This window comes from Adiantum capillus-veneris, chromosome 12 (assembly GCF_014529385.1).
Source record: "Adiantum capillus-veneris isolate H3 chromosome 12, ASM1452938v2, whole genome shotgun sequence".
Lineage (NCBI taxonomy): Eukaryota > Viridiplantae > Streptophyta > Polypodiopsida > Polypodiales > Pteridaceae > Adiantum > Adiantum capillus-veneris.
This window is the reverse complement of record NC_140942.1, coordinates 38196489-38223965: the sequence shown is the minus strand read 5'-3', so window position 1 is coordinate 38223965 and position 27477 is coordinate 38196489. Positions and strand designations below refer to the sequence as shown.

Sequence of the window (27477 nt, the reverse complement as noted above, 5' to 3'; positions counted from 1 at the left end):
TGCCATAGATGGAAATGGCGAAAGTATGATGGTCTCATTAAGTCATTTGTATCTATGTATGTTACGACCTTTCTTGCGGATACATGCGATGATAAAAGAGTGTTGATAGCACAAGATCATCAATGGCAGTGTATTTATGGTATGCAATCGAGGACGTTTGCGATTTCAAGAGGGGGGTATGTCACGAGGACGTGGCAGTTATTAACCATGTCACAAGGATGTGGCTACTGCTAACCTTGGTTGTTGGTTTCTTTCCAATGGGGTTTATTTTATTTGTTTTGAGACCCTCTTTTTGAAGTAGCAAACGGTCGGACATTGCATGGCCAATGTGAACGGTAGTTTCACCCGCAGATGGGTAGTGGTCGGCACTGGAATTCGTATGGTAAGAGGATGTCTAGGCTCAGAGCAAGATCATATAGGTCCCCCCGTCGCACTTAGCAAGTGGGTGGATACTAGGAAGTGAACTCAATTAAGGCGTAAAGTCAAGGTGGGACTACCAACAAAAAGCATCCGAAAGTTGGGCCACATTGCACTTTTGGATGCGGTCCCAATGAGGATAGATGGTCAGAAGACCAGTGGGAGCCCAACGGAAGCATCTCCTAAAATTTAGGGAACTGCTATTTTGGGCCGTGAAATGTGTTCGCGTCATTACCTCCGGTATGATTAGGGGAACACTTTATAACTCTGCCGCGAAGTCAACTGACGCGTCGGACATAAAACAGAGAAACCCACGGTACATTCGACGCACGCCAATTTTGGGGCCTACAGGTTGTCAGTGTCTGCTCAGAGCATTCTAGCTTCCGAGCCGTGTGTGTGATTAAGTGTACAAGTCTCCTTTGCGAAGTGCTCTATGTGTGTGTCTAAAGTAAAGAATTACGGGTGAAAGCTAACGCCTACCGCCCTACGGGCCGGTTTCACTTAGCTTTGGAAAAAGCCACTCCTTTTCCTTCTGTTTCGTTAGGCGTGCCTTCTCAAACCGTAAGAGCACACAATTATCTTCCTTTAGCTACAAGTCGCGTCGATTCTTATCGGCTGCCTTCTTATGCCGTGCTTCTGACTTCTCACGAGCCTCGTGCACTTGGCAAAAGCAGTATCCAAATCTAGATCATACTAATCTGCTCAAAAATCTTATCATGGGTCTAGGCAATTCTCTAATCTACCAATTGATTCCCTATTCGTTTCTTTCCTTGTGCCCTAGTACCTATGGGTAGCTTTGCTAGCTTCCCCTGTCCATTGGCACATCAATCTCAATAACGACGCACTATCATCCGATCCCCTTTCTTCTCTGAAATCCTCTGATGAACTTGCATATGGTTCCCTTAGTTCATCGGAACCTTCAAATGTGCTACCATCTCATTCTCCAGAATCCTGTGATGAGTTGTCATCTGGTTCCCTCTTCATTGGCAGACTCTTGCCCGGTTGAGGTGGATACTATCATGTCTGGATGATAAGTCGATGAGTCGTCGTGCATTCCAAGTCGTTGCTTAGCATGTTCCATAAGTGTCACAAACTGATGACGTGGCTGCCCTGTACACACATGGCTGCCCGGTACACACACCCGCCTCGTTGAAATGTTGATGTGGCAGCACAGTATGGACATTTCCGTGATTTGCGGCGCGTACGGAATTTTGCAGCTTTTTCTACGCAATTGCAAGGCAAGTACTTAACATTCTTCTTTGTTAAGTCATGTAATGGTCCTGCTATTTGAGAGAATTTTGCTATGAAGCATCTTTAGTATGCACACATACTAATAAAGCTTCGTAACTCATGTAGAGTCTTTGGATTAGGCCATGCTTTTATTACCTCCACGTTGATGGATCCATACGGATACCATCTTGAAAGATAGTATGACCTACGTATTGAATCTCTTGAAGGAAAAATTCACTCTCCTTTTGATTGATAAAAAGCTTGTTTTCCCTCAAAGATTGAAAAATTACCTCTCTACGCAAAGTTTAAAGCAGCTTTTGAACCCTAAAACCTGCAAACCCTAATTCTGCTATCAAAACCCTAAAACTGTAGAAACCTTAACCCTAACCCTAAGGACATATTTCCACGTTTTGCGTTGGCTGATGACGTGACAGGCTGTACGGATTTCCGTGATTTACGTTGGCAGTTTTTGGCATTGCTTTTTGGACCAGAAGCTTTTGAGTTTTAAAAGCTTTTTACTGTAACTGCTTTTCAGGCCAAGGGCCTTTAAATATGAGGTTAGGGCTCATTCTCTAGCATGCTTCTTGGCGAAGGTGCAGAGTCTGGAGTACCGGCTTGTACTGTGTTGATGCAATATAAAGAAATACCGAAAGGGGCGCCAAGGTTTGGGGCCAATACTCTCTGGGGTGGAATTTCGCCGTTCCGTGTCTCGTGTCGTCTCTCTCTTTCAATTCAATTGTTATTGAAGTGCTAAGAGTCCGTTCAGTCTGCTCTTTTCTATTGGCACGTGGTGCCTGTCTTGTGACAATGGTATCAGAGCATTAGGCGTGTGCTTTTCTGAAAGCATACCGGTCCCACAAAAGAGCAGACAGAGCTTTATTTGAGGTATCTTCGCCCTCCAACCTGGACTTATTAGCCACTCCCACCCTTACTTCATTGCGCATCGGGCGCGCTCCCGTCTTCACCACTCATGTCTTATAGGGCATAAGCCAATTAAGATCACTTGCAAGAGAAGGATTCAGATTTGTTTCAAGTCACTGTTTTTCTCTGAAGCAGTGCCATGCAGATGTTGATGTCTACAACTACCAAGTAGCATACTCCAAGTACTTGGCAAGCTTTCAAGAAAAGAAAAAAAAAAAAATTGCCCGAAGTCATATGGTTTCTGACAACTTCCTTCGGAGTGCAACTTCTGGCAGAGTGGGGTATTCTAAAATGCTTGCCATGGAAACCCTAGCAGATTATATCTTGAAATTTCTCGACATCTCTCAGTAGATGTCTCTTCTCGAGTTGATAACCTTGGAGGTTCGGTGTGATTGCTATCTCTTGCGACTACCATCGCCGCCAAAGAAACACTGTCTGTCCAAGAGCCGATGGACCATGTTGTGCTCGGCTACGACCTTATGGAATGAATTTAACCCTAATTTTGGTGCAGGTTTAAGGATGGAAAGTTAGTCGACTTTTCGAGCTCGACTGATGTAGTTTAAGTTTGAAATCTGTTTGAGAACTTGTTTGGCGATCCTGTTTGAAATTTGTTTGAAATGGATGGTACCTGTTTTGAACCTGTTTTGGTGTCGATTTGAATTGTTTGACTCTGGTTTGATACTGGTTTCAATGATTGGTGATTTTACTCCCGGGTGGAGAAGTGAGAAATAGTGTTTTGGTATTGTTTGAACCTCGGAACGACGCAGGCCGATGCCTGGGGAGCGTTTCGTTGTATGCTAGAAAACCTCCGAACGACGTAGGCCGATGCCTGGGGATCGTTTGGTTGTATGCTTGAACCTCCAAGCGATGCAGTTTGCGGTCTGGGGAGCGTTTGGTTGTACAGTCCTCTGAGCTCATGGCCCGGACCTTTTTAGGTTATTTGCGGGGGGTGTGACGAGGAAGTCGTTGAGTAGCTTCATACCGCAGACCGTTTGTCTCGGGGGAGTGCTCAGCGGCGCTGTTTGTTGTTTCTTGTAACATGCATATGTAAGCATTTCTTTTGCATCGTGATGTGCCAATTACTGAATTTTCCTAATTGGATGAGATTGCCTGGGTATGTAATTTTAATGCATCAAGACACCCGTGGAAGATCAGTACGGTCTGGGTGTGATGGCTAATTTTACTACGCCGGAATATCAAGAGTTCTGATCTGGATGAAAGGAGAAGCTAACTCCTTGATCAAAACAACCGAAAGGAGAAGCTAACTCCTTGATCAAAACAACAGAAAGGAGAAGCTAACTCCTTGATCAAAACAACCGAAAGGAGAAGCGAACTCCTTGATCAAAAGAGTTAGCTTCTACTTTCTTGCTGTTTTGATTAAGGAGTTAGCTTCTCCTTTCTGCTCCTTAATAAAAAGAGCAAACTGATTGTCCCTTGGAATGTCCCTCGGAAATTTTTGAGCTAACTTGAGTTGTTTTGCAGATATGCTATAATCGAGGACGATTACTCTCTTTCAAGAAGGGGAGATGTAACAAACTGTTGACGTGTCGACCTACTGAAGAACGGAGCTACCGGCCGAGGGGCCTAAACCCTAAGAAGAACAAGTAGCAGAAGAAGTGTCACAAAGTCATGACGTGGTTGCCCGAGAGCAGAAACCCTAATCCTAATTTTTACAAGAAACCCTAACTGTTGAAACCCTAATTTTGGAAACTCTAACCCTAAAACTTGCAAACCCTAATTCTAGAAAACCTAACCCTAAAACCTGCAAACCCTAATTTTGTTGCAAGAAACCCTAAAACTGTAGAAATCCTAACCCTAACCCTAAGGGAAAATTTTCACGTTTTGCGTTGGCTGATGACGTGGCAGGCTGTACGGATTTCCGTGATTTACGCTGGCAGCTTTTTGGCTTTGCTTTTGGACGAGATGCTTTTAAGTTTGAAGGCTTTTCATTGTAATTGCTTTTTAGGCCAAGGGCCTTTAAATATGAGGTTAGGGCTCATTCTCTGGCATGCTTCCTAGCGAAGGTGCAGAGTCTGGAGTACCGGCTTATATTGTGTTGATGCAATATAAGGAAATACCGAAAGGGGCGCCAAGGTTTGGAGCCAATACTCTCTGGGGTGGAATTCCGCCGCTCCGTGTCTCGTGTGATCTCTCTCTTTCAGTTCAGTTGTTATTGAAGTGCTAAAAGTATGTTCAGTCTGCTATTTTCTATTGGCACGTGGTGCCCGTCTTGTGACAAACACACATCTAGCACATGTATGAATCGACAGTCACATCACATGACATCACAGGACATCACTCGACATCACGGGACATTCAACATTCATTCGGATCTTAGACCATGATTTACCGGCAATGTAGCTAGCAATCGCATCTAGATCCAGTCGGGACCTCATAGATGCCCGATTGACTAACCCCTATTGCAACCATGTCTATTCAAGATCATTTAGACCAAAATGCTACAGTCATTTCGTCTATCAGTTCCTGCACTTAAGCAAGTCAAGGACAAGTCAGTTTGATATTTCTTCATAAAGTCATCCAACAGAATACTGTTAGCTCTCAGTATCACATCAGTGACTCTAGTTATTCAAAAATCGAGGCATCTCTTGACAAAGGAGCGGAGTAACTCTCCTCTTGTGCAAACCCACTGCACCAGATCTCTGGCCAAGCTGAATTCAGGGTTCCATTTGGAGTAGACTATGCTAACCAAAAGCTTAAAGGTAAAGATTCACATTCTGAGGAATATCTGCTAGGTCTTCCTCCTCCATTCGCTTCACATCCAATAGGAAGTAGGTCTTGAATTTAACCAAGAACCGTTCGTTCGCTTTACCTTTTTTCTTGATTTCTGTGCCGATTTCTGTTCTGAAACAAGTTTTCGTCCAATTCGAGTTGTTCATCATCAAGCACATGGCCTTCAAAAGGCTTCAAGAGACTCACATGAAAAGCATTGTGAATCCTCCAAGTATTATGGCAGCTTCAATTATCTTTTCGGAAAACTTGGAAAGGTCCACACTATGTCATGCTAAGCTTTCAAAGAAGCCGCTCCTTTCTCTTTTGTTTTCTTTCTCGGTCGTGCCTTCCCATAATGTAAGAGCACCTAATCCTTCATTTCAAATTGCGACAATGGCGATCTGTTGCCTTTTTTTGTCTTTCTGGAAATTTCTGCAAAGCCTTCCGGACCAAGTCCCTTGTGAACTGGTCGGCTTCAAAGAAAAATCTTATCTTTCGCGCTAAGGAAGGGTAGAACCTTCGTAGCAAATTGAGAAATCTCAAATGGCATCTTCCCCATTAAAGAGTCAAACGTGTTTTTGTAGGCATATTCAACCGAAGGTAAAAACCTTTCCCAAGTAGTCTTTTGATCCAACAAAGAAGACTTCAACAGATCCAGTACCACTGAATTAGCAATCTTTGATTGCCCGTCAGCCTGCGGGTGGAATGATGACGAGAACTGCAACCGCGTGCCTATGTTCTCCCAGATAGCCGTCCAAAAGAAACTCGTGAACCTGGGGTCCCTGTCGGAGACAATTGTCTCAGGCATGCCATGTAATTTGATGACCTGGGTAATAAACAATCGTGCCCACGTTGTGTTCTCGAGAGATGAAATCCATTGTAAAACTTTCCCAGGGGCAGGTGGGTATGGGCAAAGGCTGTAAAAATCCCTGTGCTTTATGCCTATCAAACTTGACCTTCTAGCATACCAAGCAACTACGCACAAACTCGTCCACATCCTTCTTGAGTCTCGGCCAAAAAAAGTATCTCTCTACCCCTTTCAAGGTGGTAGCAATGCCGCGGTGACCCGTTATACGCGTTTTGACAGATGTTATTACACTACGGTGGGTATTTGGTATGACGAGCATGTAGTTCTAGGTTAGAGGAATCCTATGTGCGAGACCGCGCGTCAATCGGATTCCTAGGTGGGCGGATGTGCGACAATTGCACCCAGATTTGGACCCCCCTGGACCCATTTTTAGAATAAATCATTTTATGATTTATTTTATTTGTTGGAAAAGTTGGTGGATAGTTGCCCTACCTGAAGCCTAATAAGTCTTTAACCAGTGATATGCACATGGAGTGGGCAGCTTGCGTGTGTGGGCAGCATATCCAGCCCTGTGTTTCTCTTTAGGACATATCCAGCATTGCATATCCAGCGTGTGGTGATGTCTAAAAGTGATGACGTGGAACAACGGCAACAAAAAGAGAACAAGGCAAGATCGAGGATGTGGCAGTTGCTTCGGCCAAATGCTGACGTGGTGACCAGCATGCTTACGTGGCAGCATGTATGGACACTAGTGAGATGGCAGACAGCCCATAAGTGCTTTTTTTGGAATGCAACATGGCTTGCTGCTTTTAGCAGCATGAGTTTCTTTGAAGCTGCTTTGTGGTCGCCAAAAGCAACCACAGGGCCTGTAAGTACGAGCCATACATGCCATTTGTGGGCTCACAGAGCAGTTGTACACACTTTTGCTTGAAAATAAAAAACCACCAGGGGTGCCTATTAGGGGCCATGGCTATGAGAGAAATTTGGTGCTATCGTATCAGTTGTCATCACCGCTTGTGTTTTCAATTGCAATTGGTTTCACTTGTATGGAAAGTATTTTCAGTAATGCAAACTGTGATTCGAGTGCATGAGAACCCTCTGATATTTTTCCTTGTAATGTGTTATATAGAACAGTCCTATGAAACCATAGTTGCTTGAAACTTGGTTTGGAGGGTTTCTACCCCCCTCCAAATGTTCCGCCCTTGCCTCCCATTTCTCGTTTCCCAAAAACGTGTTTCTTGTTTCTTAGGGATTTATTTTTTACTTTTCTACATTTGAGGGCCAAGATCGTATGGGTTGTCTATGATTGGGCTTGTGCTTGATTTTTTTTTGCCGAAAACACGATTGGAACATATTGCTGCGCGAGCACTTTGCAAAGGTTTTGCTCTCTCTCTCTCTCTCTCTCTCTCTCTCTCTCTCTCTCTGCTTGAGTCCCCCCTCCTCCCGTCTCTCCTCTCTCATGGAGTTGAAATCTACCAGACACACGTGGATGGTGCAAGCGTAATACGCTTTGAGTTTTGATGTGACTTGTGATAATTCGTTGTTGTGGACAAAGTCGAGCGGGGCAAATTAGATGAGATTTAGCTTTCTTAGGGCTTTGGATGGTCCATTGTATAAAATGGTCAGGCAGTATTAATTGTCTGTTTTTTTTTGTTCGTGTAAGGTAAAAGGTGCAACAGCAGATGGGTCGAGCATTTTGTACCCCTTATATCTCTGATAACAATAGCTCATCATTTGGCACACCTATAGTAGTTTCTTTACTTGCCTGCACGTTTGGTTAGTGCTGTGATAATATTTTCCGCCTTCTATTTGTGCCCATTTGCTATGTGTGCTTTTGCCTAGGCAGCAGCTGAGATGGATTTCCGCCCCAACAATATTGCTGTAGTTGCAAATGCAGTAGAGTCTTTCATTCGGGAGTTTTTTGATCAAAACCCATTAAGCCACTTAGGTTTAATAATTATTCGCAATGGTTTGGCGCAAAGGCTAACTGAGCTGAGTGGGAGCCCTGAAGCACACATCAAGGCATTACGCAACAACATGGAGTGCGGAGGTGACTCCTCTCTTCAAAATGCTTTGGACCTTGCAAGGGGAGTCCTCACCCAGATCCCCTCTTATGGCTACAGGGAGGTACTCATTGTTTACTCTGCTTTGAGCACCTGTGACCCAGGGGACATTATGGACACGCTTGCACATTGCAAAATGGCAAAGATAAGATGCTCTTTGGTGGGCTTATCTGCTGAAATCTACATTTGCAAACTTCTCTGTGAACGAACAGGAGGCATATATTCGGTGGCGCTGAATGAGGTATATATTTATGCAGTATCATTAATTGAGACTATGCATGTCAATGCAGTTGTTAATTGAATATGATAATGCGGGTCAGAATCACTTGAAGGAGCTCATATTGGAGCATGCCCCTCCGCCGCCAGCGCTTGCAGAGTCTGCCATTGCAAGCCTTGTTCGAATGGGTTTTCCTGAGAGAAGCTCAGAAGAAGCTGTTGCTCTGTGTGCATGTCATAAAGAGGTCAAAATTGGCAGTTGCTACACATGCCCACAATGCAGGGCTCGAGTTTGTGAATTGCCAACAGAATGCAATATTTGTGAGTTGACACTGGTGTCATCTCCCCATTTGGCAAGGTCATATCACCATCTATTTCCTGTTGCATCATTTGAGGAAGTCGTGCCAACTGTTGCACCATCTAGGCTCCCAAAGAGCTGCTTTGGATGCCAGCAAGACCTTCCCGTTGGAGGTCTGTTCAGTGTTTAATGTTAGTCTTCCCCCAAGTAGAGTGAAGAGAAAGTAAGCGTTGGTTGTTTAATCAGCTTGCTTGTTTTGGTCTGCAGGAAGCAAGGTGACGGGTGTGCGAGTGGTTTGCCCCAGGTGCAAGCAACATTTTTGTTTTGATTGTGATGTTTATATCCACGAAAGTCTGCATAACTGTCCTGGGTGTGAAAGCATCCCTGATTATGGATCATTTGTCCAGCAATGAAGAAACTTCAGATTCTGAAGGGCAGCTGGTAGGTATGGTGCTTGATTTTTACCGAGCTGCTGCACCACTAATGTGGTTGCATTCACGAGCTCATGCAGAAAGATGCTGGCAAAAACTTTGGCCTGTGTTGATATGGGTGGAGGCTGTCAGCTCTGAGGATGAAGTGCCGGTACAAGGTTATACGTTTGTGTATTGTCTTCACCTTTTCTGATTCATGGGCCTCATTTGCAATGGTGGGTTTGCAAGACTATGTAGCAAATCTATTTGCCCTGATGCTTCCCATGGTGAAGTAAGCCTAACCCTTGAGGTTTTGATCTTATCGAGGGGTTTGCTTTTAGTCATGTTTGGCAATTGCTTCCGGACCTTGTAATGATTACATGCAGCATGCGCATGTGGCAACAGTTGTCTGGTTCTTGCATTGTCGGCACTTCGAGTTTTGAACTTTTCTCAAGCTTCAACCTTGCAGTAGTTTGCAGTACATCTAAATGAGAGTGGGCCATGTTAATCTGCTGTACATACATCCTTGTGCACCACTTTTTGATTTTTTGGGATGACCTTTGTCAAGTCATCTATATCATTGGGACCATTGGAGCATGTACGACATGCACGGATAGGTGCCTAGAGCACATTGCGTATGCAGAGTTTAGGGGTGGAGTCCAAACGGGGTTTGAGGACGGACACAGGGTGCGTACCCCGGCACATAAGTGTGGTCATGTCCCGACAAGTGTGAATGGACAATGCCTAGTTTATTTATGCATGGGACTCCTATGGTTGGGTGGACAGTTCTAGGTAGTGCTCCTATGTAGAGAGCTCCTCTTAGAGAGCTCACATGAGTCGTAAGATGCCTATGTTACACCCTTGGTGCCACAATGACAAAGCAAAGGCTTTCCAATTTTTGGTTATGTGCATGCACATGGATTGACATCAGAATCAAGCGCTGGTATGTGCCCTTTACTGTTGTGATGTCTCAAAAACTTTTGAAAGGGTGTAAATTTTCATTGAAGCTCATGCCAATTTTTTGGCCCGTGTGTGAAAGAATGGGCGTGACAAGACGCTGTGATCTCTCTTTGCATGAGTCACTGTAGTTCTAATATATAATTATCGAATGATTCTACAAACTATCACAAGCTTTTTATTGATAGAAACAAGGAAATTGTGCATGTCGGTTTTACTTCTTAATTGAAATGCTATTATATGGCTTCGGGACTGATATATAGCCAAAGGGTGAATGAATTGCATTTTTGTGTATTTCTTTATTGAACATGAAAGTAAGTAGACATGAAACCTTGAACTTTGAGCTGGTCCCCTGCCCCCAATTGTACCTAGCTAGGGCTATTGAAAGCACTTCAACTATTTTATTGAAGAGTTAAGGAGGGAAGGACTGAATTGAAGCTTAGTTAAGTGATAAGTTAGTTTAGTCTCCTCTCAATCCAGCCATGTAACAGGTGGTCTAAATTTTGCAGTCAATGGCCAATAATTGTAGAAGGGTAAATGGTTAGAGATCTTCCAATGAGATATTGGGCGGTTCCACAATATCAGCTCTGTTGTTACCTATGTAGCTATTCAATGTTCTGTTTTTAAGCCAATTTGTCACATGTGTTTGTGTATTTGCAAGCTAAGTCCTTGCCCACATTTTGGAGCAATCTAACGGACTCGACTCTAATGCTCGACTTATTTGTTGTACTTGGTTGGAATAATAAATTACTAAATGGTTAATTAGTAAACTGTTTGCATTACTAACAAGTGGTTTAATGCTTATGTCCACTCCAAAGACCGATTGGCGCCTAGCCTCACCTGAGCAGCTCTCCAATGAAGTGAGAACGATGCTCATCAAAGGACGTAGAAAGTCTTTTCATGATTGTCAGACCATTTGTGTGATGTAACTTGGTCCTTGTAGTGTCTTTGAAAGGCTTTGGGATTTCTTGTAAGAAACTGCAAGTGGTTAGTGAGTGATGCCAACCAAGTCTTGAGAGTTACCTAGTTTTGTGTAAAAAGAGTTTGCTATTGAAGTGTATAGGAATCCTATTAGTATTGCTACCATTCGAATAGCTGTCCTTTGTTAGATGTGCCCGGGTGACTAAATGACTGGTTTCTCAAGTGTATATAAGAGTTCTCAGGTTCAAAAAGCTTATTAAATGTATGGGTCATTATGTCCATTTGTGTACTCGTATATCAAAGTACAACTTCACTAAGGAGTTGTTCTTTAAGCTCAAAAGGCATTTTCAATAGGATGTTAGGGTCTAAGATCTCCCTCCTTTCTTTAAAGCAATTATTAGCAATTGCCATCCGCGCACTCTTGGATCTTGCAAGAGCACTACTTGCAAACCTTTTTTTATTGGAAGTTATTTGCACATTGTGTCGAATAATTGCCTATTATAGTCGAATAATTATGCAAATGCTCTTCAATTAAATGAAAAACACATTTGTTGGGAAGGGTACAAGTGTGGTGTGGTGCATTATGCACATATCAGATATGCCTCACCCAAGAAGAGTGGTGAATGTAGGAAAACGTTGTAGAGGACTGTTGAATAAAGACAAAAGGTTTCAAGATCGATAGCATTTAGTTTAATTGCATGAAGTCAAAGGAAACCTTAAGTACCTCCCAGTCCCACTAATCGAGTGAGATCTCCCACCCTCCTGAAAATAACACTTGAACATTCACATGGGCATGCGCACATACATATGAAAAGATCAGATGTTAACTTGTAGCAATCCAAAACATTTTCACCTCCTTTCTTAAGTTCAAGCACTTTCTCAAGAAAACATGACCATATGGTTGATATTGTAGTCACAAGTTTGCAAATGATACACCGTTGTTTTATCAAATGGATGCTCAATAGTATTTGAGCAATATTTTCATATCTGATACAAAGAGTTTTCAAAGATTGATATATTGTGATGTATTTTTTAATTGATGAATATGTTTCTAGCAAACAACTTGTTAGTTGTGATATGAGCGATTGAGTTTTATGAATCAAAAGTATATGCTTTGTTTATCTACGAGGGCATTTTCTTATGGCTTGTACACATTATTCTAAAAATTATTGACTTTAAGTCTGGTTAAAGATGTAGCATACTAAAAAAGATAGAGTTCAAAACCAGTGGTGCACTGAAGAGTATTTGTACTTATTTTCAAGACAAAGCTCCTTCTGAAACAAGTGCAACAATCTCTTTTATTCCATGTGGAAAAAACATAACTGAAAGGTATGGGCACGCATGATAGGCATTGTTTATGTAGATTTTATGAAGAAAAATATGCATGTTATTTTAGTTACATAAAGCATCTACTTGTAGAAAGAAATAATACTAAAGATACCTTATAGAAGAAAATCTCATGATTATAAATTTGTAGAGTTTTGATGTGAAAAGCTTTCTTAGATTCTTATTGTTTAAAGTAGCAGTCATAATAAGGAAATACAAGAGGAATAAATAAACAATTTATGAGGTGTTATGCATAATCTCTATATTTTTCTTTCCGTTCGAGCTTAATCTTATTCTTCACTCTTTGTTTCAAATGCTACAAATCACTTCTCTATCATCTTCATTCTTCATTGCTTTTTTGGAAAAATCAAGAAAGCCACAAGAAAGTACTGAATTTGTTATTGTTTCAAACACCCTTGACAGGGAATGCATACCACTTGGAGTAACAAAAAGCTCTTGGATATTACTTCAATCAAGAAAAAGAAAGAGAAAAAGCTCAAATTAGTTTTTGGCTTTATGGAAAGGAGAAGTGTTTAGACTACAAAAGAAGTGTCAACAAAGTTCTTGTTCAACATGTATATATGCATAATGAACCAACTCGAAGTGAATGACCAATCTATCTTCCAATAAGTAGACTAACTTGTAAGTTCTTTTGATATGTTTTATGGCATTATTATGTAGTAAAAGCTTTCATTTTTGCTTTGTTTCTATTTGAAGACGTTTATCTTAGCTCTTTTGAACCCTATAGTCTTTGTCAATTGGCCATCTTTCCTTCGAAAACAAACTCTTTGATGTAAGGTATATCTTAGAACCATGATCCACAAGTGCAATCAATGGCTCCTCAAAATTTCCCAATGTGTCCTTTAGTAATGACTTCTTGGGATAGAATTTGTACTTTCATTGAAGTGAACATGCTTAACATTGCGTGACATATTGTAGATATTAATTGAGCCCTTCCAACTCATCTTCCTTGAATTCCTATGCATATCTTGCCTATTATCTCAATTCATTTGAATTATGTGACTTTCTCTACTTTTGCCTCTACTTCATCCAGTGTCTGTTGTTCCTTCTTCACAATATCGATATATTTTTCATGAAATACACCCTTTGCTATGCACAAAAGTTCCGCTAGAGTAGTCTCCACCTTGCTATTAGGAATTCTCTATTAAAAAAAAAAAGATATGTTACCTATATATCTAATTTTGGTTTGTATGCATGCCCTCTAGGTCTTCCTTTGTTTCTTATTCTGCTAAGCATTGTCCATATCAACCCCCAAATCTATGAAGTTTAAGAGTTTGACTTATTTCTTTTCATGCGAACCTTTTAATTGTTTCAATTGAGCCTTTTCAACAAGGTGTCTCAAAATAACAAAGCATAAAAAGTATTCATGTAAGAAATAATCACTTTGTAATGAATGCTTTTGAGTATAGGATTTTGGATTCTTAATGCGAAAAAAAAAACATTGTAGTCACAAGTGTGGTTGGTTCTTGCGCTATAGTATGAGAGGACTTCTCAACCGCATACGGTCAGGAAGATGAAATAAAAAAGATAAAGACTACAATTTAAATTGAGAAAGACATATACAAAAGAGCACAAATTTAAAAAAATTGGAGAGGTTTTTCATTTTAGATGCCATTGTAAGATTATAGGTGGCTTGACTTGCTTTGATTTAGACCAAGGCATTGCCAAGCATGATTTTTTTTCTCAAAAACCCCTAATTAACAATATCATTCTGAATTCTTTTGCACATCATCATCTTACAAGTACAACATGCCTTCACGAATGAAAGTGTAGGTGGCTTCGTTTGGAGAGATGTGCCACCCTACCCCTGTTTGACACTTTGCATAGATGTTGACCAGACAATGCTAAGCACTACATTTTTTTCCAACAACCCCTAACTAGTAATATCATTGTGAATTATTTTTCCCAGATGAGCGTCTTGCATAGTGCCACACACCTTCAAGTTGCATGCATAGAGGATTGCAATTGGAGAGATTCCCTTGGTTCCCATTTCCTAAAAACGGCCCAGAGCTTCTTGGACCTAGCCCTGACAATTAGTGCACTTCAAGAGACAACATCACGGGCAAGCAGCTCCTTTAGCACTTTTTGTGCTTTCTAAAGTAGACCACATTTGGCATACATGTCGACCAAGGCAGTGCCAACCACCATTTTTTTCATCATCCCCCCTGACTATCAATATCTTTGTGAAATTTTTTATATGTATCAGTGTCTTAAGTGGTGCCATACGCCTTCAAAATGCAAGCCTAAGTGATTGCATTTAGAGATATTTCCTTGCTTTGCATCCACTGAAAACAACTCAGAGTTTCCTGGCCTTGCTGCTATTTTGCATATCCTGCAATCAATGAAGTTCAAGAGACAACATGCAAGACATGTATCTCCTCAAGCACTTTCTATGCTTTCTCAAGTACACGGAATTTTGCATATATGTCGACCAAGGCATTGCCAAGCACGACATCTTTATTCAACATCCCCTAGCTACTAATATCATTGTGAATTATTTTGCCCATATCAATGTCTTGCGTATAGTGCCACATGACTTCAAGATCCAAGCATAGGCAATGCATCTAGAGAGATGCCCTCACTTTGCATCATATGAAAACAAACCACAGCTTCCTTGCCTTGTCTTTGTTGGGCATATCCCACAATCAAAACATTCCAAGAGAGGGTATCTTGGACATGCAGCTCCTCAAGCACTTTTTATGCTTTCTAACATAGATGACATTTGGCATACATGTTGACCAAGGCATAGCCAAGCATGATGTTTCCTTTCAACATCCCCTGAATAACAATATGATCTTGAATTATTTGCCCATATTAGTGGCTTGCATAATGCCACAAGCCTTCAAGATGAAAGCATAGATGATTTCATCTATGTTTTCTTTCAACAACGCCTGACTAGCAATATCATCGCAAAGTCTTTTGCCTGTATAAGCATCTTGAGTGGTGCCAATGTAAGTGATTGCATTTGAAGAGATGCCCTCACTTTGCGTCTGCTTAAAACAACTTAAAGTTTCCCGGCCTTGCCATTGTTTTGCATATGCAGCAATAGATGAAGTCCAATAGACAACATCTGTGACAACACACTGTGATTGGCAATACACAAAATTAGATTGACAATGCTCAATTTTGACTATGTTACAAACTTTGGCTACGAGGGTGTTGAGGTTCCTCAGTTGCATAGAAGACCATATTGTGATACAAAACCTAGGAAAAAGAAATTGCAAAAATTCCTTGGCTCCCGGTTGTAAAATGACTCTGTCTCCAGCTACACGGAAGCTGTGCAGGTTGAGAGATCCTACATTTGAATGTGAAAGGGCGGTGGTAATGCATGTGCTAGTCTCCACCCAACCGTGCTATGTTATAGCCTCCCCCTAGCATACACACTATCCGACTGTGCCGGTGGCCTTGCCCATAGGACCCATGTCCTTACATTACCCCTCCCTTGGAGAATCGTTTTCGTCCTAAAAAACAAACGTAGGAAAATGTTTCTTAAGTGTGGAGACATTCTCCCATGTAGAACCTTCTTCAGGTCTATCTAGCCATTTTTGCAACATCTGCGTCTGACATGATGTCTGGTGTGAAGCTCATGAGAATCCAAAATCTTTTCGGGCTCATGAGGAATGCTTGGCGGTGCGATAAGGTCAACCAACACACCTGTGTCAATGACATTATCATTCTGCCCTAGCTGTTTTCGTAAACGGCTATTATGAAAAACAGGATGAACTTGTGAGTGCTCTGGAAGAGCTAACCTATAGGCCGCTTGACCTATACGTTTGAGAATGGTAAATGGTCCACAAAAGCGTGGTGAAAGTTTAGCCACTTTTCCCGTCTTCAGACTTTCTGAATGCTCCGAAACTTTGAGGGAAACCTTGTCTTCTTCTTCGAAAGTAGTAAGACGTTGATGCTCACCTGCGTACTTCTTATATCAATCTTGAGCTTGCTTAACATTCTGTTGAGAAACTCGAAGGTTGTTTAAATGGTCTTGGAGAAAATCCTTCGCTTGTTGTGTCTTCTCCTTAGCCAACCCCACCGTAACGGGTGATCTAGGTTGAAATCCATACAAAAGCATAAATGGACTAAACCCTGTAGTCACATGCTTTGAACTATTATAAGAAAATTTCAATATAGGTAAGTAGTCTTCCCAATTGGTTTGCTTCTTGCTAACGTATGCTCGTAGCATATTCTCTAGCACTTGATTAACTCTTTCGGTTTGACCATCCGTTTTTGGATGATCAATCGTACTTAGATTAAGTTTAGTTTCCAACTTTTGGAACACAGCTCTCCAGAAGTGATTATCAAACTTTCGGTCTCTGTCACTAATGATACTAGCTGGAAGACCGTAGAGTTTATATATATGCTCTACAAATAGCCGTGCTAATTTCGGTGTCTTAACCGTAGTCTTAGTGGGAATGAGTCGACCCATATTTGTGAGATGGTCTACAATTACCCAAATGCCATAATGGCCACGATTTGTAGTAGGTAGTCCTACTACAAAATCCATAGAGATACTCTCCCACTTACCTTGTGGAATCTCTAAAGGATGTAAAAGGCCACCTACCTTTAGGTGCTCTGCTTTATTAACTTGGCACTATTGGCAATTTAGTATGTACTCCTGAAAATCATGATGTAAGCCCGACCAATAAAATTACCGTCGAACTAAGGCATACGTCTTACGGATACCTGGATAACCAGCACTTGGACTATCGTGACACTGAAATAAGATTTGGCACCTAGTGTCTGAGTCCTTTGGCACACATACTCTACCTTTGTGGAGTAAGTAGCCATCATCAATGGAAAAATTCTTCCATCACTTAAGCTCTTTCTGAGTAGGGGTGGAGCTCTATGTGTTGGAGTTTCTATCTGCGCGTGTAGAGACATGTTGATCTGGCTGTTCAGAGACATGTGAGTGTGAGGGATCCCTTTTTAAAACTGCACTCCACACTTTAGCATATGATTGATCTTGTGCACACCTGCCACGTAATGACTCCAAAAATCCACTCTTTAGTTCCGTGAAAGCAAGTAAATTAATTTGAGGCATTCGACTTAGTGCATCCGCTACTACATTATATCGCCCCTTGCGATATCGTAGTTTACAATCATAATCTTGAAGGATTTTTGTCCATCTAGCTTTACGGCCCTTCAAGTCTGTTTGAGGAGTAAACCATTTGATACTCTCATGGTCAAAAACTACTTCAAAATCGGCACCATATTAATAGTGTCACCACTTTCGTAAAGCGTGAATTATGGCATAGAGCTCTCTCTCATAAACAGAATAATTATGTTGAGCTCTATCTAACTTTTCACTTTTCAAAGGCTATAGGTCTTCCCTCCTGGAGAAGTACCTCACCAATGGCTTTATCACTAGCATCAGTCTCTACCACAAACGGCTTAAGTGGGTCGACGATTGCTAGGATGGGAGCAGTGGCTATAGCTACCTTGAGCTGTTCGAAACTGCGTTCTTGGGCTTCTTCCCAAGAAAAGGTCTTACCTTTTGCTTTAAGTTGATCCGTCATAGAAACACTGATTTTGGCATAGTCACGGATATACTGTCGATAAAATCCAACCATGCCTAAAAATATTTGAAGCTTCTCAACCGTGTTGGGATGTGTTCATCGAAGAATGGAAGCGACCTTGTCATTGTCCATCTTGATGTTAGAATAAGAGATCACATGACCGAGGTAATGTATCTCTATTTTAAAGAAATCGCACTTGCTTTGCTTAGCATACAGCGTGTGAGCTCGTAGCTGTTCAAACACTAATTGTAAGTGTGTGTTCATCTTTAGTCTTACTGTAAATGAGAATATCATCAAGGAAAACCACAACAAATTTTCCAAGATAGGGACGTAAGACACTATCCATGAGTGTCATAAATGTAGCTGGAGCATTGGTTAGACCAAAAGGCATAACCAAAAATTCAAAATGCCCGAACCATGTTCTAAAGGCAGTTTTGGAGATATCTTGCAGTAGGATACGTACCTGCTGGTATCCTGAACGAAGATCTATCTTTGTATAGTATCTTGTCCCGTGGAGTTGATCAAATAACTCATCCACTCGAGGCAGAGGATACTTCTCCTTGATGGTTATCGCATTTAATCCGCGATAGTCTATGCACATGTGCATAGTACCATCTTTCTTTTTTACCAATAGAATTGGTGATGTCCAAGGCGAAGTGTTAGGTCTAATAAAACCACGAGCGAGGTAGTCAGCCAACTGACTCTCAACCTCCTTGGCTTCTTTAGCACTCATACGATAATGTGGTTTTTAGTGCCTGGCAAGACATCTATGCCATGTTGCACATCACGTGTAGGGGGTAAACCCGGTGGTAAATCACTTGAGAACACATCACTTTACTCTGTGAGTAAGTGAGTCAACTTTTGCCGTGCAAAAGGAGAAAGTAAACTAGAGTTATGCTGGGATGGAGAATCTTGTAATTCCTGTAATGTTTGTTTTACAACAGTTGCACATTGCTCTATAGAATTAAAATTGAGAGCACTTTGGTCCTTAGATTTGTTAGCACTTTGTTTATCAGTAGAATTCATTGCACTTTGCATACCAGTACTAGAATTCACCGCACTTCGCTCTTGATAATTCACGAGACTTGGAGACAAGTAGTAACACAAAAAGACTTCATCTATTAAATTTTCTTTCTGCAAAATAGAAAGCTCGGCTGTACATATAAGAGGTGCAGATGGTATATTTTCTCACCAAGCAAAAGCACATGTTTACCATTGGCCATAAAGGATAAGGAGTCATGTTCATAACTAGTGTGCAATGTGTTTCTTAAACCATGCAACCACTCCCGTCCTAAAACTACATCAGCACGGTTCATGTTCATAACTTGAAAGTCAAGGGTCATCGTATGATCTTGAAAAATAAGCTCAACCCCTTGAACTACCGTGTCCCATACTTCTTTATCATTCCCAGACATCTGCTCCACCACATACTTGTGAGAGCAGGGAGTCTGTGTAAGCTTCAATTTCTTGACTAGCTTATAATTCAAGAAGATATGAGTTGCACCATCATCCACTAATATACAAACACGGTGTCCGTTAATAGTTCCATGCATGCGAATCAAATCATGGGGGCCAAAGGTGGGCTGCCACATTGAAGCAGACACACAACACTTGTGCTTTTCTTCCATATGAAGAACCTCTATAGCACAATATTTAGGAGATGAATCTAATGTGAGGCGTTGCACCGTGTGCATGGCCTTTTCTTTGCCTTGCAAAAGAGGACAATCTTTCTTGTTATGTTGGTCCAAAAGACATCTAAAACACAAATTGTGTTTCTTTACACGCTCAAAATCAGCAGTGCTGAGAGACCCACGCAGAGTATCTCGTGATTGCTTAGGCTTCTTAGCCTTTTGTGGGTGTGGAGAGGTAGATTGTCTCTTATTCCTCTTGGAACGTGTGGGAGATCTACCTCGCCATTGGCTCTTAGCTACATTGCTCTTAGCAAAAGTATTCTAAGAGTAGGGAACATTTCCTTTCCTCTCTTGGTCATCATCATATCTTTGTGCATGACTAATGACTTCTTCCAAAGTTTTTGGATGTCGGTTCTTGACATGAAGACGATAGTCTTTGTCAAGACCCCTATTAAAACCCCGTATCTTTTGGAATTCATCTAGACCTTTTAGTTTTAATATGATTTCCCGATACTTTGAAAGGTACTGTGTGAGAGAGAGGCCAGACATGCGGCATGCATCCCATGCTAACCAATTCTTATCTTCTTCATTGGAGTCCAAAAAATCTTTGGAGAAAGAAGCTTGAAATGCAGCCCAAGACGGAGGACGAGCATCTATTGGAAATGTCATCCACCACTTATAGGCCTTGCCTTTAAGAGATAGACTTGTTTCCACAACCGTCTTTATATCCGGGGAGTGTCTCAATCTATGAATATCACTCCATTTGTGTAAGAACGTATTGACCGCATCCTTGTTGCGATCACGCTCTTCCCCGTGAAACTTAGGAATGGTGATATTCTTAAGTAATGCATTGCTACCTTCTGCATCTTCTGCAACACTTGTCTCTTGGACACCTTGAGTCGTGCAAGCTTGGTTTCCTTGAACCGTGCCACTTGTGGCTCCTTGAGTTGTCTGTGAATTCATAAATTTCACAAGTAACTCTATAAGATTGGTAACATTTGCATTGAGTGCAAAGAGGTTTTCTTTCAAGTACGCTTGTGGCTCCTTGAGTTGTCTTTGAATTCATAAATTTCACCAAGTAACTCTGTAAGATTGGTAATATTTTCATTGAGTGCAGAGAGGTTTCTTTCAAGTACGCTTTGGTGATGTTCCAAAGTCTTGAAAGAAGCCATATCTACAAGCCCATGATCTCCTAGATCATCATCATCATGCATATTAGTGTCAGCAGCACCCGTGGTGCCCTGATTTTGATCTATGTGCTCAAAATCAAACGTGTGTGTAGGTGGGATATCCTCACTGGCCATGGTAAACATACACTAATGCAAAGAGAGAAAAAGAAATGACAACTTGTATCTTGAGAAATTGAAATCTTTGTGATTTGTATGCTCCGTGATTTGCGTTGCATGCGAACCTCGCCTTGCGGGAATTTGAGCGCTTCACTTGTCGTTCCTTGTAAGAACACCTTTGATGATTCTTCACAAAAACCCGTCGTTTTTGTGAAGTCTTTTCTTCACTTTGAAGTTACCTCCTTGAGGAAAAAAGAAGAGAGAGAGAGAGAGAGAGAGAGAGAGAGAGAGAGAGAGAGAGATAAGAAGAAGAAGAAGAAGACAAAGAAGAATGAGAAGAAGATAATTTTAACATCCTAGGAAACTATCCAAGGAGACCTTAAAGATCTATCCAACGAAAAGAGTTAAACTCAAGACCTATTATTCAACCTCATGGGCCACTGTTCACAAAAATCCAATCTTTATAGTATTTTTAAAGGAGAAAATTTGAGAATGCACAGGCTAGTTTGGAGGGTCACTTTGAGGAAAAAAGGCTAAATTTTACGGCTAGTTTGGGGTCACCTTGATGAAATTGGCTAAAATTTGGAGGATTTTATTGTAAAAACAGGTAAAAGCCCTAGAATTTTCACTTTAAACTAGGAGATTTCCAATGATCTCCTTTATTCCATTGTTTTTTTAAAAAGTTTAGGTGAACACTAGGCTACGGGACATATATAGACTAGAGAGATAGATAGAGAGAAGTGTGACACAAAAGAGTGGTGAAAAAGAGAGAGATGGCTTCTAAAAGAGGACATATGTTGCTCCCTCCCCACTCCCTAGCTAGAATTGTTGGAGAGAGTGTGGGACGCATTTCTAACCTCACCATTCTATCTTATTACAGTATTAGCGAGAATCACGATTAATTTGTTAAACCATGGGATGAAGCTGACTCGACTAGTGCATAGAGGCTACAAGAGGTTGTCAATCTCTTGGAAAACAACTAACAACTCGCATCTAACTCAAGTTACACTCAAGTGACTGAAATCACCAAAAGCCAATCACTCATCGGCAAGCAAATTACATTCGTTACAGCATCAAATGACATCCAAACGTAACAAAACTTCTAGGACAAGTTTATAAGACCTAAGCACACATGCCTATGGTCTTAAACTCCACTTTAGGTCAAGTTCCAAAATCGCGATTATTAACAGCAGTGGATTTTTGACCTAGTCGTTTTCGACCCAGAATGCATCTAAATGCTTAGCAATGATGCCCCAATATCCCACCTATGCTTAGTTTTCGAATTAAAAGTGTAAATTCCTAGTTATGATGAAATTAGGCCGCGGGTCGGCGACGCCAAAAGCTACGAAATACTGTGAATGCTTATGTCAATGCGTAGAGCTCTTACCTGCGGTTGCAATGCAACAAACACATTCGCAATGTGACAATTGGAGAGGGAGTAGGAAGTGCGAGAAGGAGAGGAGTGAGCGCCGTTAGCTCACGCTGTGTATCTCTTATCCAAAACTTATAAAAAACTTACAAAAATTGGCTTTTATACCTTAGCCAAGGTTTTTGGGTGGTCAAAAGTAATAATCTGGAGTTCTACCAAAGCTGGGAATTGAATGGCTGATACAATCTGGAAGCTTGTAGCGCCAGCTCATTAATTACAAAGTTTACCAAGAAAATAGGAGTTACAATATTCCCGATTTACCAAAAAAATAATAATTGTTTTACAAGGAGAACTCCGAAAAATGGTGTCCGCATTAGCTTGCTGCTAACATTCCTCCTCTCCTCGCCTGTTTTGTCCCTTGACACAGCTTTATGGGCTAAAGTAATCTTCGGGTTGACGGCGGACGAGGCGGTCCTTCAGTGCTTCCAGTGCCTTTTTGTATCTGATTTTGCGTTCTTTGTCTCGCACTTGCAAAAATTGCATGGTGACTCTATTTTTTAGTTCCACTGCCGAGTATCCACAAATCTTGCTGTGAGGTTGCTTATCATCACTGGCGCAGATATCTTCGTTTGCCAGGTGAAGAAGCCAGTGTAAAATGCCTCCTCAAAAGCTAGCATATTGTGCGAGGGCAGAAACATGCATCGGGCATAAAATCCATAAAGAACTTCTTTTGAGGGTTGCCCACTTAGATCATAGCAGAGGCCTTTGTTTCTTTCCAAAAATGAGAGCCATGGGGCTCCTGTCTGCTCAGGATCATTGAGACTTGTATGCATGTGAGTAGCATTTGACAGATTTTATATAACATGGCACAAGAGAGATCTGACAGACTTTTGAAGAATGTCATGGCGTCCGTTAGGGTTTTCACCATGTATTCTTCTATTGCTTGGCCTCTCTCTGGAGCTGGCAGCCTAGGAAAATTTAGCCATGTTGGCCTCTTCTTCTGCAGTGCTTCGTGTGCTTTCCACATCCTTACTCGCGGTATCGGACAAAATGTGGGATCTTTCTGTGTGGCCGCAGGTGCTCTTGTGAACAGAATCAAATATCTTGGATTCTTGTTCAGCCAGCTTAGCCTCCACTTCGATGGTCTTGATCTGCGCCATCTTCTTGAATATCCTTGTATAATCTTTCCTTTACCTGTAAGAGTTCTACCTTGATAAGAGGGTATGGCAGGGATTGTTGGTGCCATTGAGCATTGATTTGATTGTGAGTGAATAGAGTGACGTTGACTGAGTGTAAAACTCTCAACTCCCAATCCATAGCTGCCTTCCACTGCTCATCTACCTCTAAGGCGGTCTTCTCCTTCAGTGCATCTTCTTCAGCCTTTGACAGCTGGACCATTGGCACTTTGTCTTCCTCTGTGATTTGGACCTGAAAATCTTCTCCATCACTCGGCTCGTCGATAGACTGTGTCTCGAATTCAGCAAATGAGACCGAGGGAATTTCCACTTGGGGCGGCTCTGAAGTGCCTGTCTCTTCCTGTATATCTAGCTTTCCCTCTTTGAGGAGTTGATTCATTCTTTTTAATTCTGCAATTAACTTTAAGGAGATCCTCCTCTCTTTGGATCCGCATGAGTGCCAGGTCCCTGCGTTGTGACTGTTCCTGCTTCAACTCTAGTTCTAAATCTCTGTTTTTCTTTTCAAGAGCCTTGTACACTTCATTTGTTCCCTTGATAGAGGCCACGGCTGGATTTTCTCTTAATTGCCGCAAGAAAGTGGCCTGATCATTAACTCGTTGTTCAGAATGCTGCAGAGATGCGTTTGCTACATCTAATTGTACATGAATCTTCTGAGCTGATAGAGAGGTGGTAAGAAGTTCATTTGTCACTTCTGTCAGCTGCTCATCTTTCACTTTGCAGGCATCATATAACTTAGTCAGGAGGTCACCAAGCTCCTCCATTTCCTTCTGTTGTTGGTCTCGTCCTATTTGATGATGTTCTGCCTCTGTTTTCAGTTCTTGTACCTGTCTTTGGAGATCAATGATTGTAACCATTCTGTCGTTGAGCTCGCCTTGAAGAGCATCGATGACCATTTCTAATGCTTTGGCTTTAGTACTGCGGTTAAAGGCTGCTGAGCGAAGGTTCTCCGTCATGATTTGCATCTGCCTTGCATACTCGTTTACTTGTAGAATGACTTCATCATTGGACTGCCACTCCTCCTGTCTTGCAAGTGATGTGCCGACAGCCTCTTGTGTTGCTTCTTGCTGTGTTGTTATTGCTGGTGTTTCTATAGAGATGGTTGCTTTTCCTTGGCCATCCTGAGGTTTTGAAAGCTCGACAGTTGTTGGTTGAGTGGAAATTACTGTTGTGGTCTCAATCCTTTCCGTTTTCACGGTTGCAGACCTTTCTATCTTCTCAGTCTCGGTTTCTTCCTCATGTGTTGTGGTTTGCTCTTTTTCTGTATCTTCCTTCTTTCCGTTTCATCCGTCGACTTGTGAGCTTCCTCGGCTGTCTGCTCTGGTTCTGGTTCAACTTCCTTGTCTTCATGTTGTTCGGTGTGGTTAGCTTGCTGTGTAGCTTCCGTTTGGTGGGTGAATTCAGAATCTTTTTCCTTGTCGGTCTCCGCTTCTTCATTGGTCTCTTGGCTTGGTGGAGATGATAGTGGAGTAGGCATGGGCTGGTCTTGTTGTTCCGGTGGTGGCGGTGAGGTGGGTTGAAGAGATGCCTGGCGTTGCTCTTGAGTAGCTGCTTCCTCAGCTTTCTTTGCCGCTTCTTCTGCCTCTTTCAGCTTCAAGGCCTCGGCCTCTTGGTATATCCTTTCTAAATAGTCTTTGGGATCTTCGACCTCTTTTCTTGAATGGTGTTTCATTCGAAGTCCTTTCAAGCCGATGGGTACCTACTTTTCCGAGTCTTTTCCCTGTGCTTGCCTAGTACGCTGATACGCCTATTTTTCTCTTTCAAATCTTGCTTATTTTTGCACTGGCTCCTCTTGGTGGGCAGCCACAACTTTCCTCTTCATCTCTTCCCTCCTAGCTCTTTTTTCTTCGTTGTCAGAGCTTTCACTTCTATGCTGCTCTGATGAGCTGTCATCTGATTCATCACCTGATTTAAATGATCTTTTACCTGATCTTGTAGATCTTTGAGAGGGTTGAGCTACCAAGATCCATGTGTTCTGATCCGAGACATGCGGTAGGTTGTCGGCCATGCCGATGGCATGCTAGGCTACTCTGGCCAATACTTCCGGTGCGCCCAAGTATGTTATCTTATCCTCCTCCTTGGTGGACTTCAATGTTGTCAACACATATTGCGCATGGTCCACAGGTTGTCTGGTGGTTGATTTCGGAACTTGTGTAAAAGTGGTGGCCATAGCGTGATTTGGTGTCATGTACCTTGGTGGCCTTTTCGCCAGAAATGGAAATGTTATGGTACAGACGGGCTGACTCTTCCACCTGCTTGTGGATGAGATCGGCAAATGTAGCTGCAGCTGTTTCCTTTGTAAATGTGCCCGCTATTTTCCTATCTCTTGCCCTCATGGTCATCCCTTCAGTGGGCAATCTGAGTGCCTCTGCCACTATTTCCTTTGTAATTACAACCTCGACCTTGTTTCCTTGGTTGTCTAAGATTTGGATAGTTCCGTCTTCCATGATGGTGGACAGAAGCTCGTAAGCTTTCTGAAAGTCTACTTCACAGTGCTCTTGTTCATAGAAGTGTCGGAGTCCCAACCTGCGGTTACCCTCTTTGGTTTCCGGCTTTGCAGCTACATCATAGACCTCTTTAGGCAAGAGCTGCAACTCTACCGGATGCTCTTCTTCACTCTTAAACCTTCCACTGAAGACCATGGTATGGTGTTCTTCCAATTGTTCATTAGAAAGGTAGGATGCTTTTGCAGCTTTGACCGACTCGGGGTCCAATTGATACGGAGGCAGTTCTTGCAGTTTCTCCTTTTGGTTTAACTTCTTCTTGGCCTTCTCCGTGGCTTGCATTGCTCCTGTTCAGTGAGTAGAGTGCAAAGTTAGCAGAGTTGTCAGATTTTTCTCTGGAATGTCCTTTTAGACTGAAATGCTGATAATCTGGTCCAAATTGCTTCAAATCAATTTTTGAACAAGCAAAGATGCATAAAATCATGCAAGAAAAAAAATTGTATGGTCAAAACAAAATTTTGCAACCAAAGTAAATAATTGCGATTATTTACAACTGGAACATTTTTCACTTTTTTTCAAACTTGGCTTTATAGGATTGAAGTATAGTTCTCCCATACACTTCTCTACACTCTCTACCAAGCTTCCATATTGGCGAAGAACTTGCGACAACCATTGCTTGCTACAAGCTTCAAGCAACAACTCTTCACTTGGGTAGTGCTTTGGGCTAAAAATCTTGCAAGTCTCGAAGATTGGCGTGTCTTCTTGCATCCTTGTAGTCAAATTCTCCACGACTTTTATGACTAATTCTTTACCTAGATGCATGCAATCCTCAAAAGATCCACCTCTGCTGCTTCCCTCAATTTTGTCAAACCTTAACACGTGAACATGCATATCTCCACCTGCATTAAAAAAAGTGATCTGGCCACCTTTTGTTTACTAAACAAACTGTTTCAAATACTTTGTTCCACAATCAACCGAGTCTCTCAAGAATTTCTTCTTCAAGTTTTGTAACGCCGCATCAACAAACCCTGATATGTTAGCAATATCCACAAGATTTGATTGAAATTGACAACTTAAAAAATTCAACTCTGAACATACGTCTGCTAATAAATGTATGTAAAACTGGTTTGCATAAAGGACAAGCTCATCATAGAGGCTTGGCTTCTCTTTTCCAAACTCCAAAAGCAAAGCCGGCATAACTTTTACCATGCGTTCCATCACATGTCCACATGAAAGCCACCTCACAGAGTGGATACAAAGCATGGCTAACTCCAACAAATTTAATGCTCCCTCAATAAGCTTGAAATCGTCTATCCTCTTTCTTCCTGATGCATGAAGCCAAGTGTAGATACTTATACAAAGCTTGTCCAAATGCACAATTCTGGAAATGAGTCAACAACTTGACTTGCCGCAAGATTTTCACGATGGGCGAGACAATGCACAAGGAGGAGATGGGAGACATCTGCTCTCATTTTAGCAATGAGTCCACGTCTTTGACCCACCATAACTGAACACCCGTTCCAAGTGATACAAGTTTATGGATAGATAGCCCCATCTCCTTTAGCAATTTCACAAGAGCATCATATTTAGCTTCTGCTCCACCATCATTTAGTTTTTATAAGCTTGACAAATGTAGCATGATTTTCACCTTTACCCCCATTTTTCAAATAACTGACATAAACAATGAGATGACCCTCTTTCCCCCTATCTGTACTATCATCTA

At 41.7% G+C, this 27477-nt stretch overlaps 1 protein-coding gene and 1 pseudogene across 2 annotated transcripts in view; one reads left to right on the top strand and one right to left on the bottom strand.

Moving 5' to 3' along the window:
- The window catches only part of GTF2H2 (general transcription factor II H2), a 68069-nt gene extending 57813 nt beyond the window's left edge, over positions 1–10256 (top strand). Inside the window, exons 2-6 of one of the 2 annotated variants that reach the window (XM_086525062.1) lie at positions 7949–8156; positions 8274–8410; positions 8490–8856; positions 8951–8987; positions 9091–10256. In XM_086525062.1, coding sequence (XP_086381188.1) covers positions 7949–8156; positions 8274–8410; positions 8490–8856; positions 8951–8987; positions 9091–9307 — 966 coding nt within the window. In that variant the 3' untranslated portion in view covers positions 9308–10256. Of the gene's footprint in view, positions 1–7948; positions 8411–8489; positions 8857–8950; positions 8988–9090 lie in introns of both variants that reach the window. The other variant, XM_086525061.1, reaches the window with a different exon arrangement.
- A 4863-nt stretch (positions 10257–15119) lies between these two features.
- Positions 15120–27259, bottom strand: LOC147445602 (uncharacterized; annotated as a pseudogene).
- Between the last annotated feature and the right edge of the window lie 218 nt (positions 27260–27477).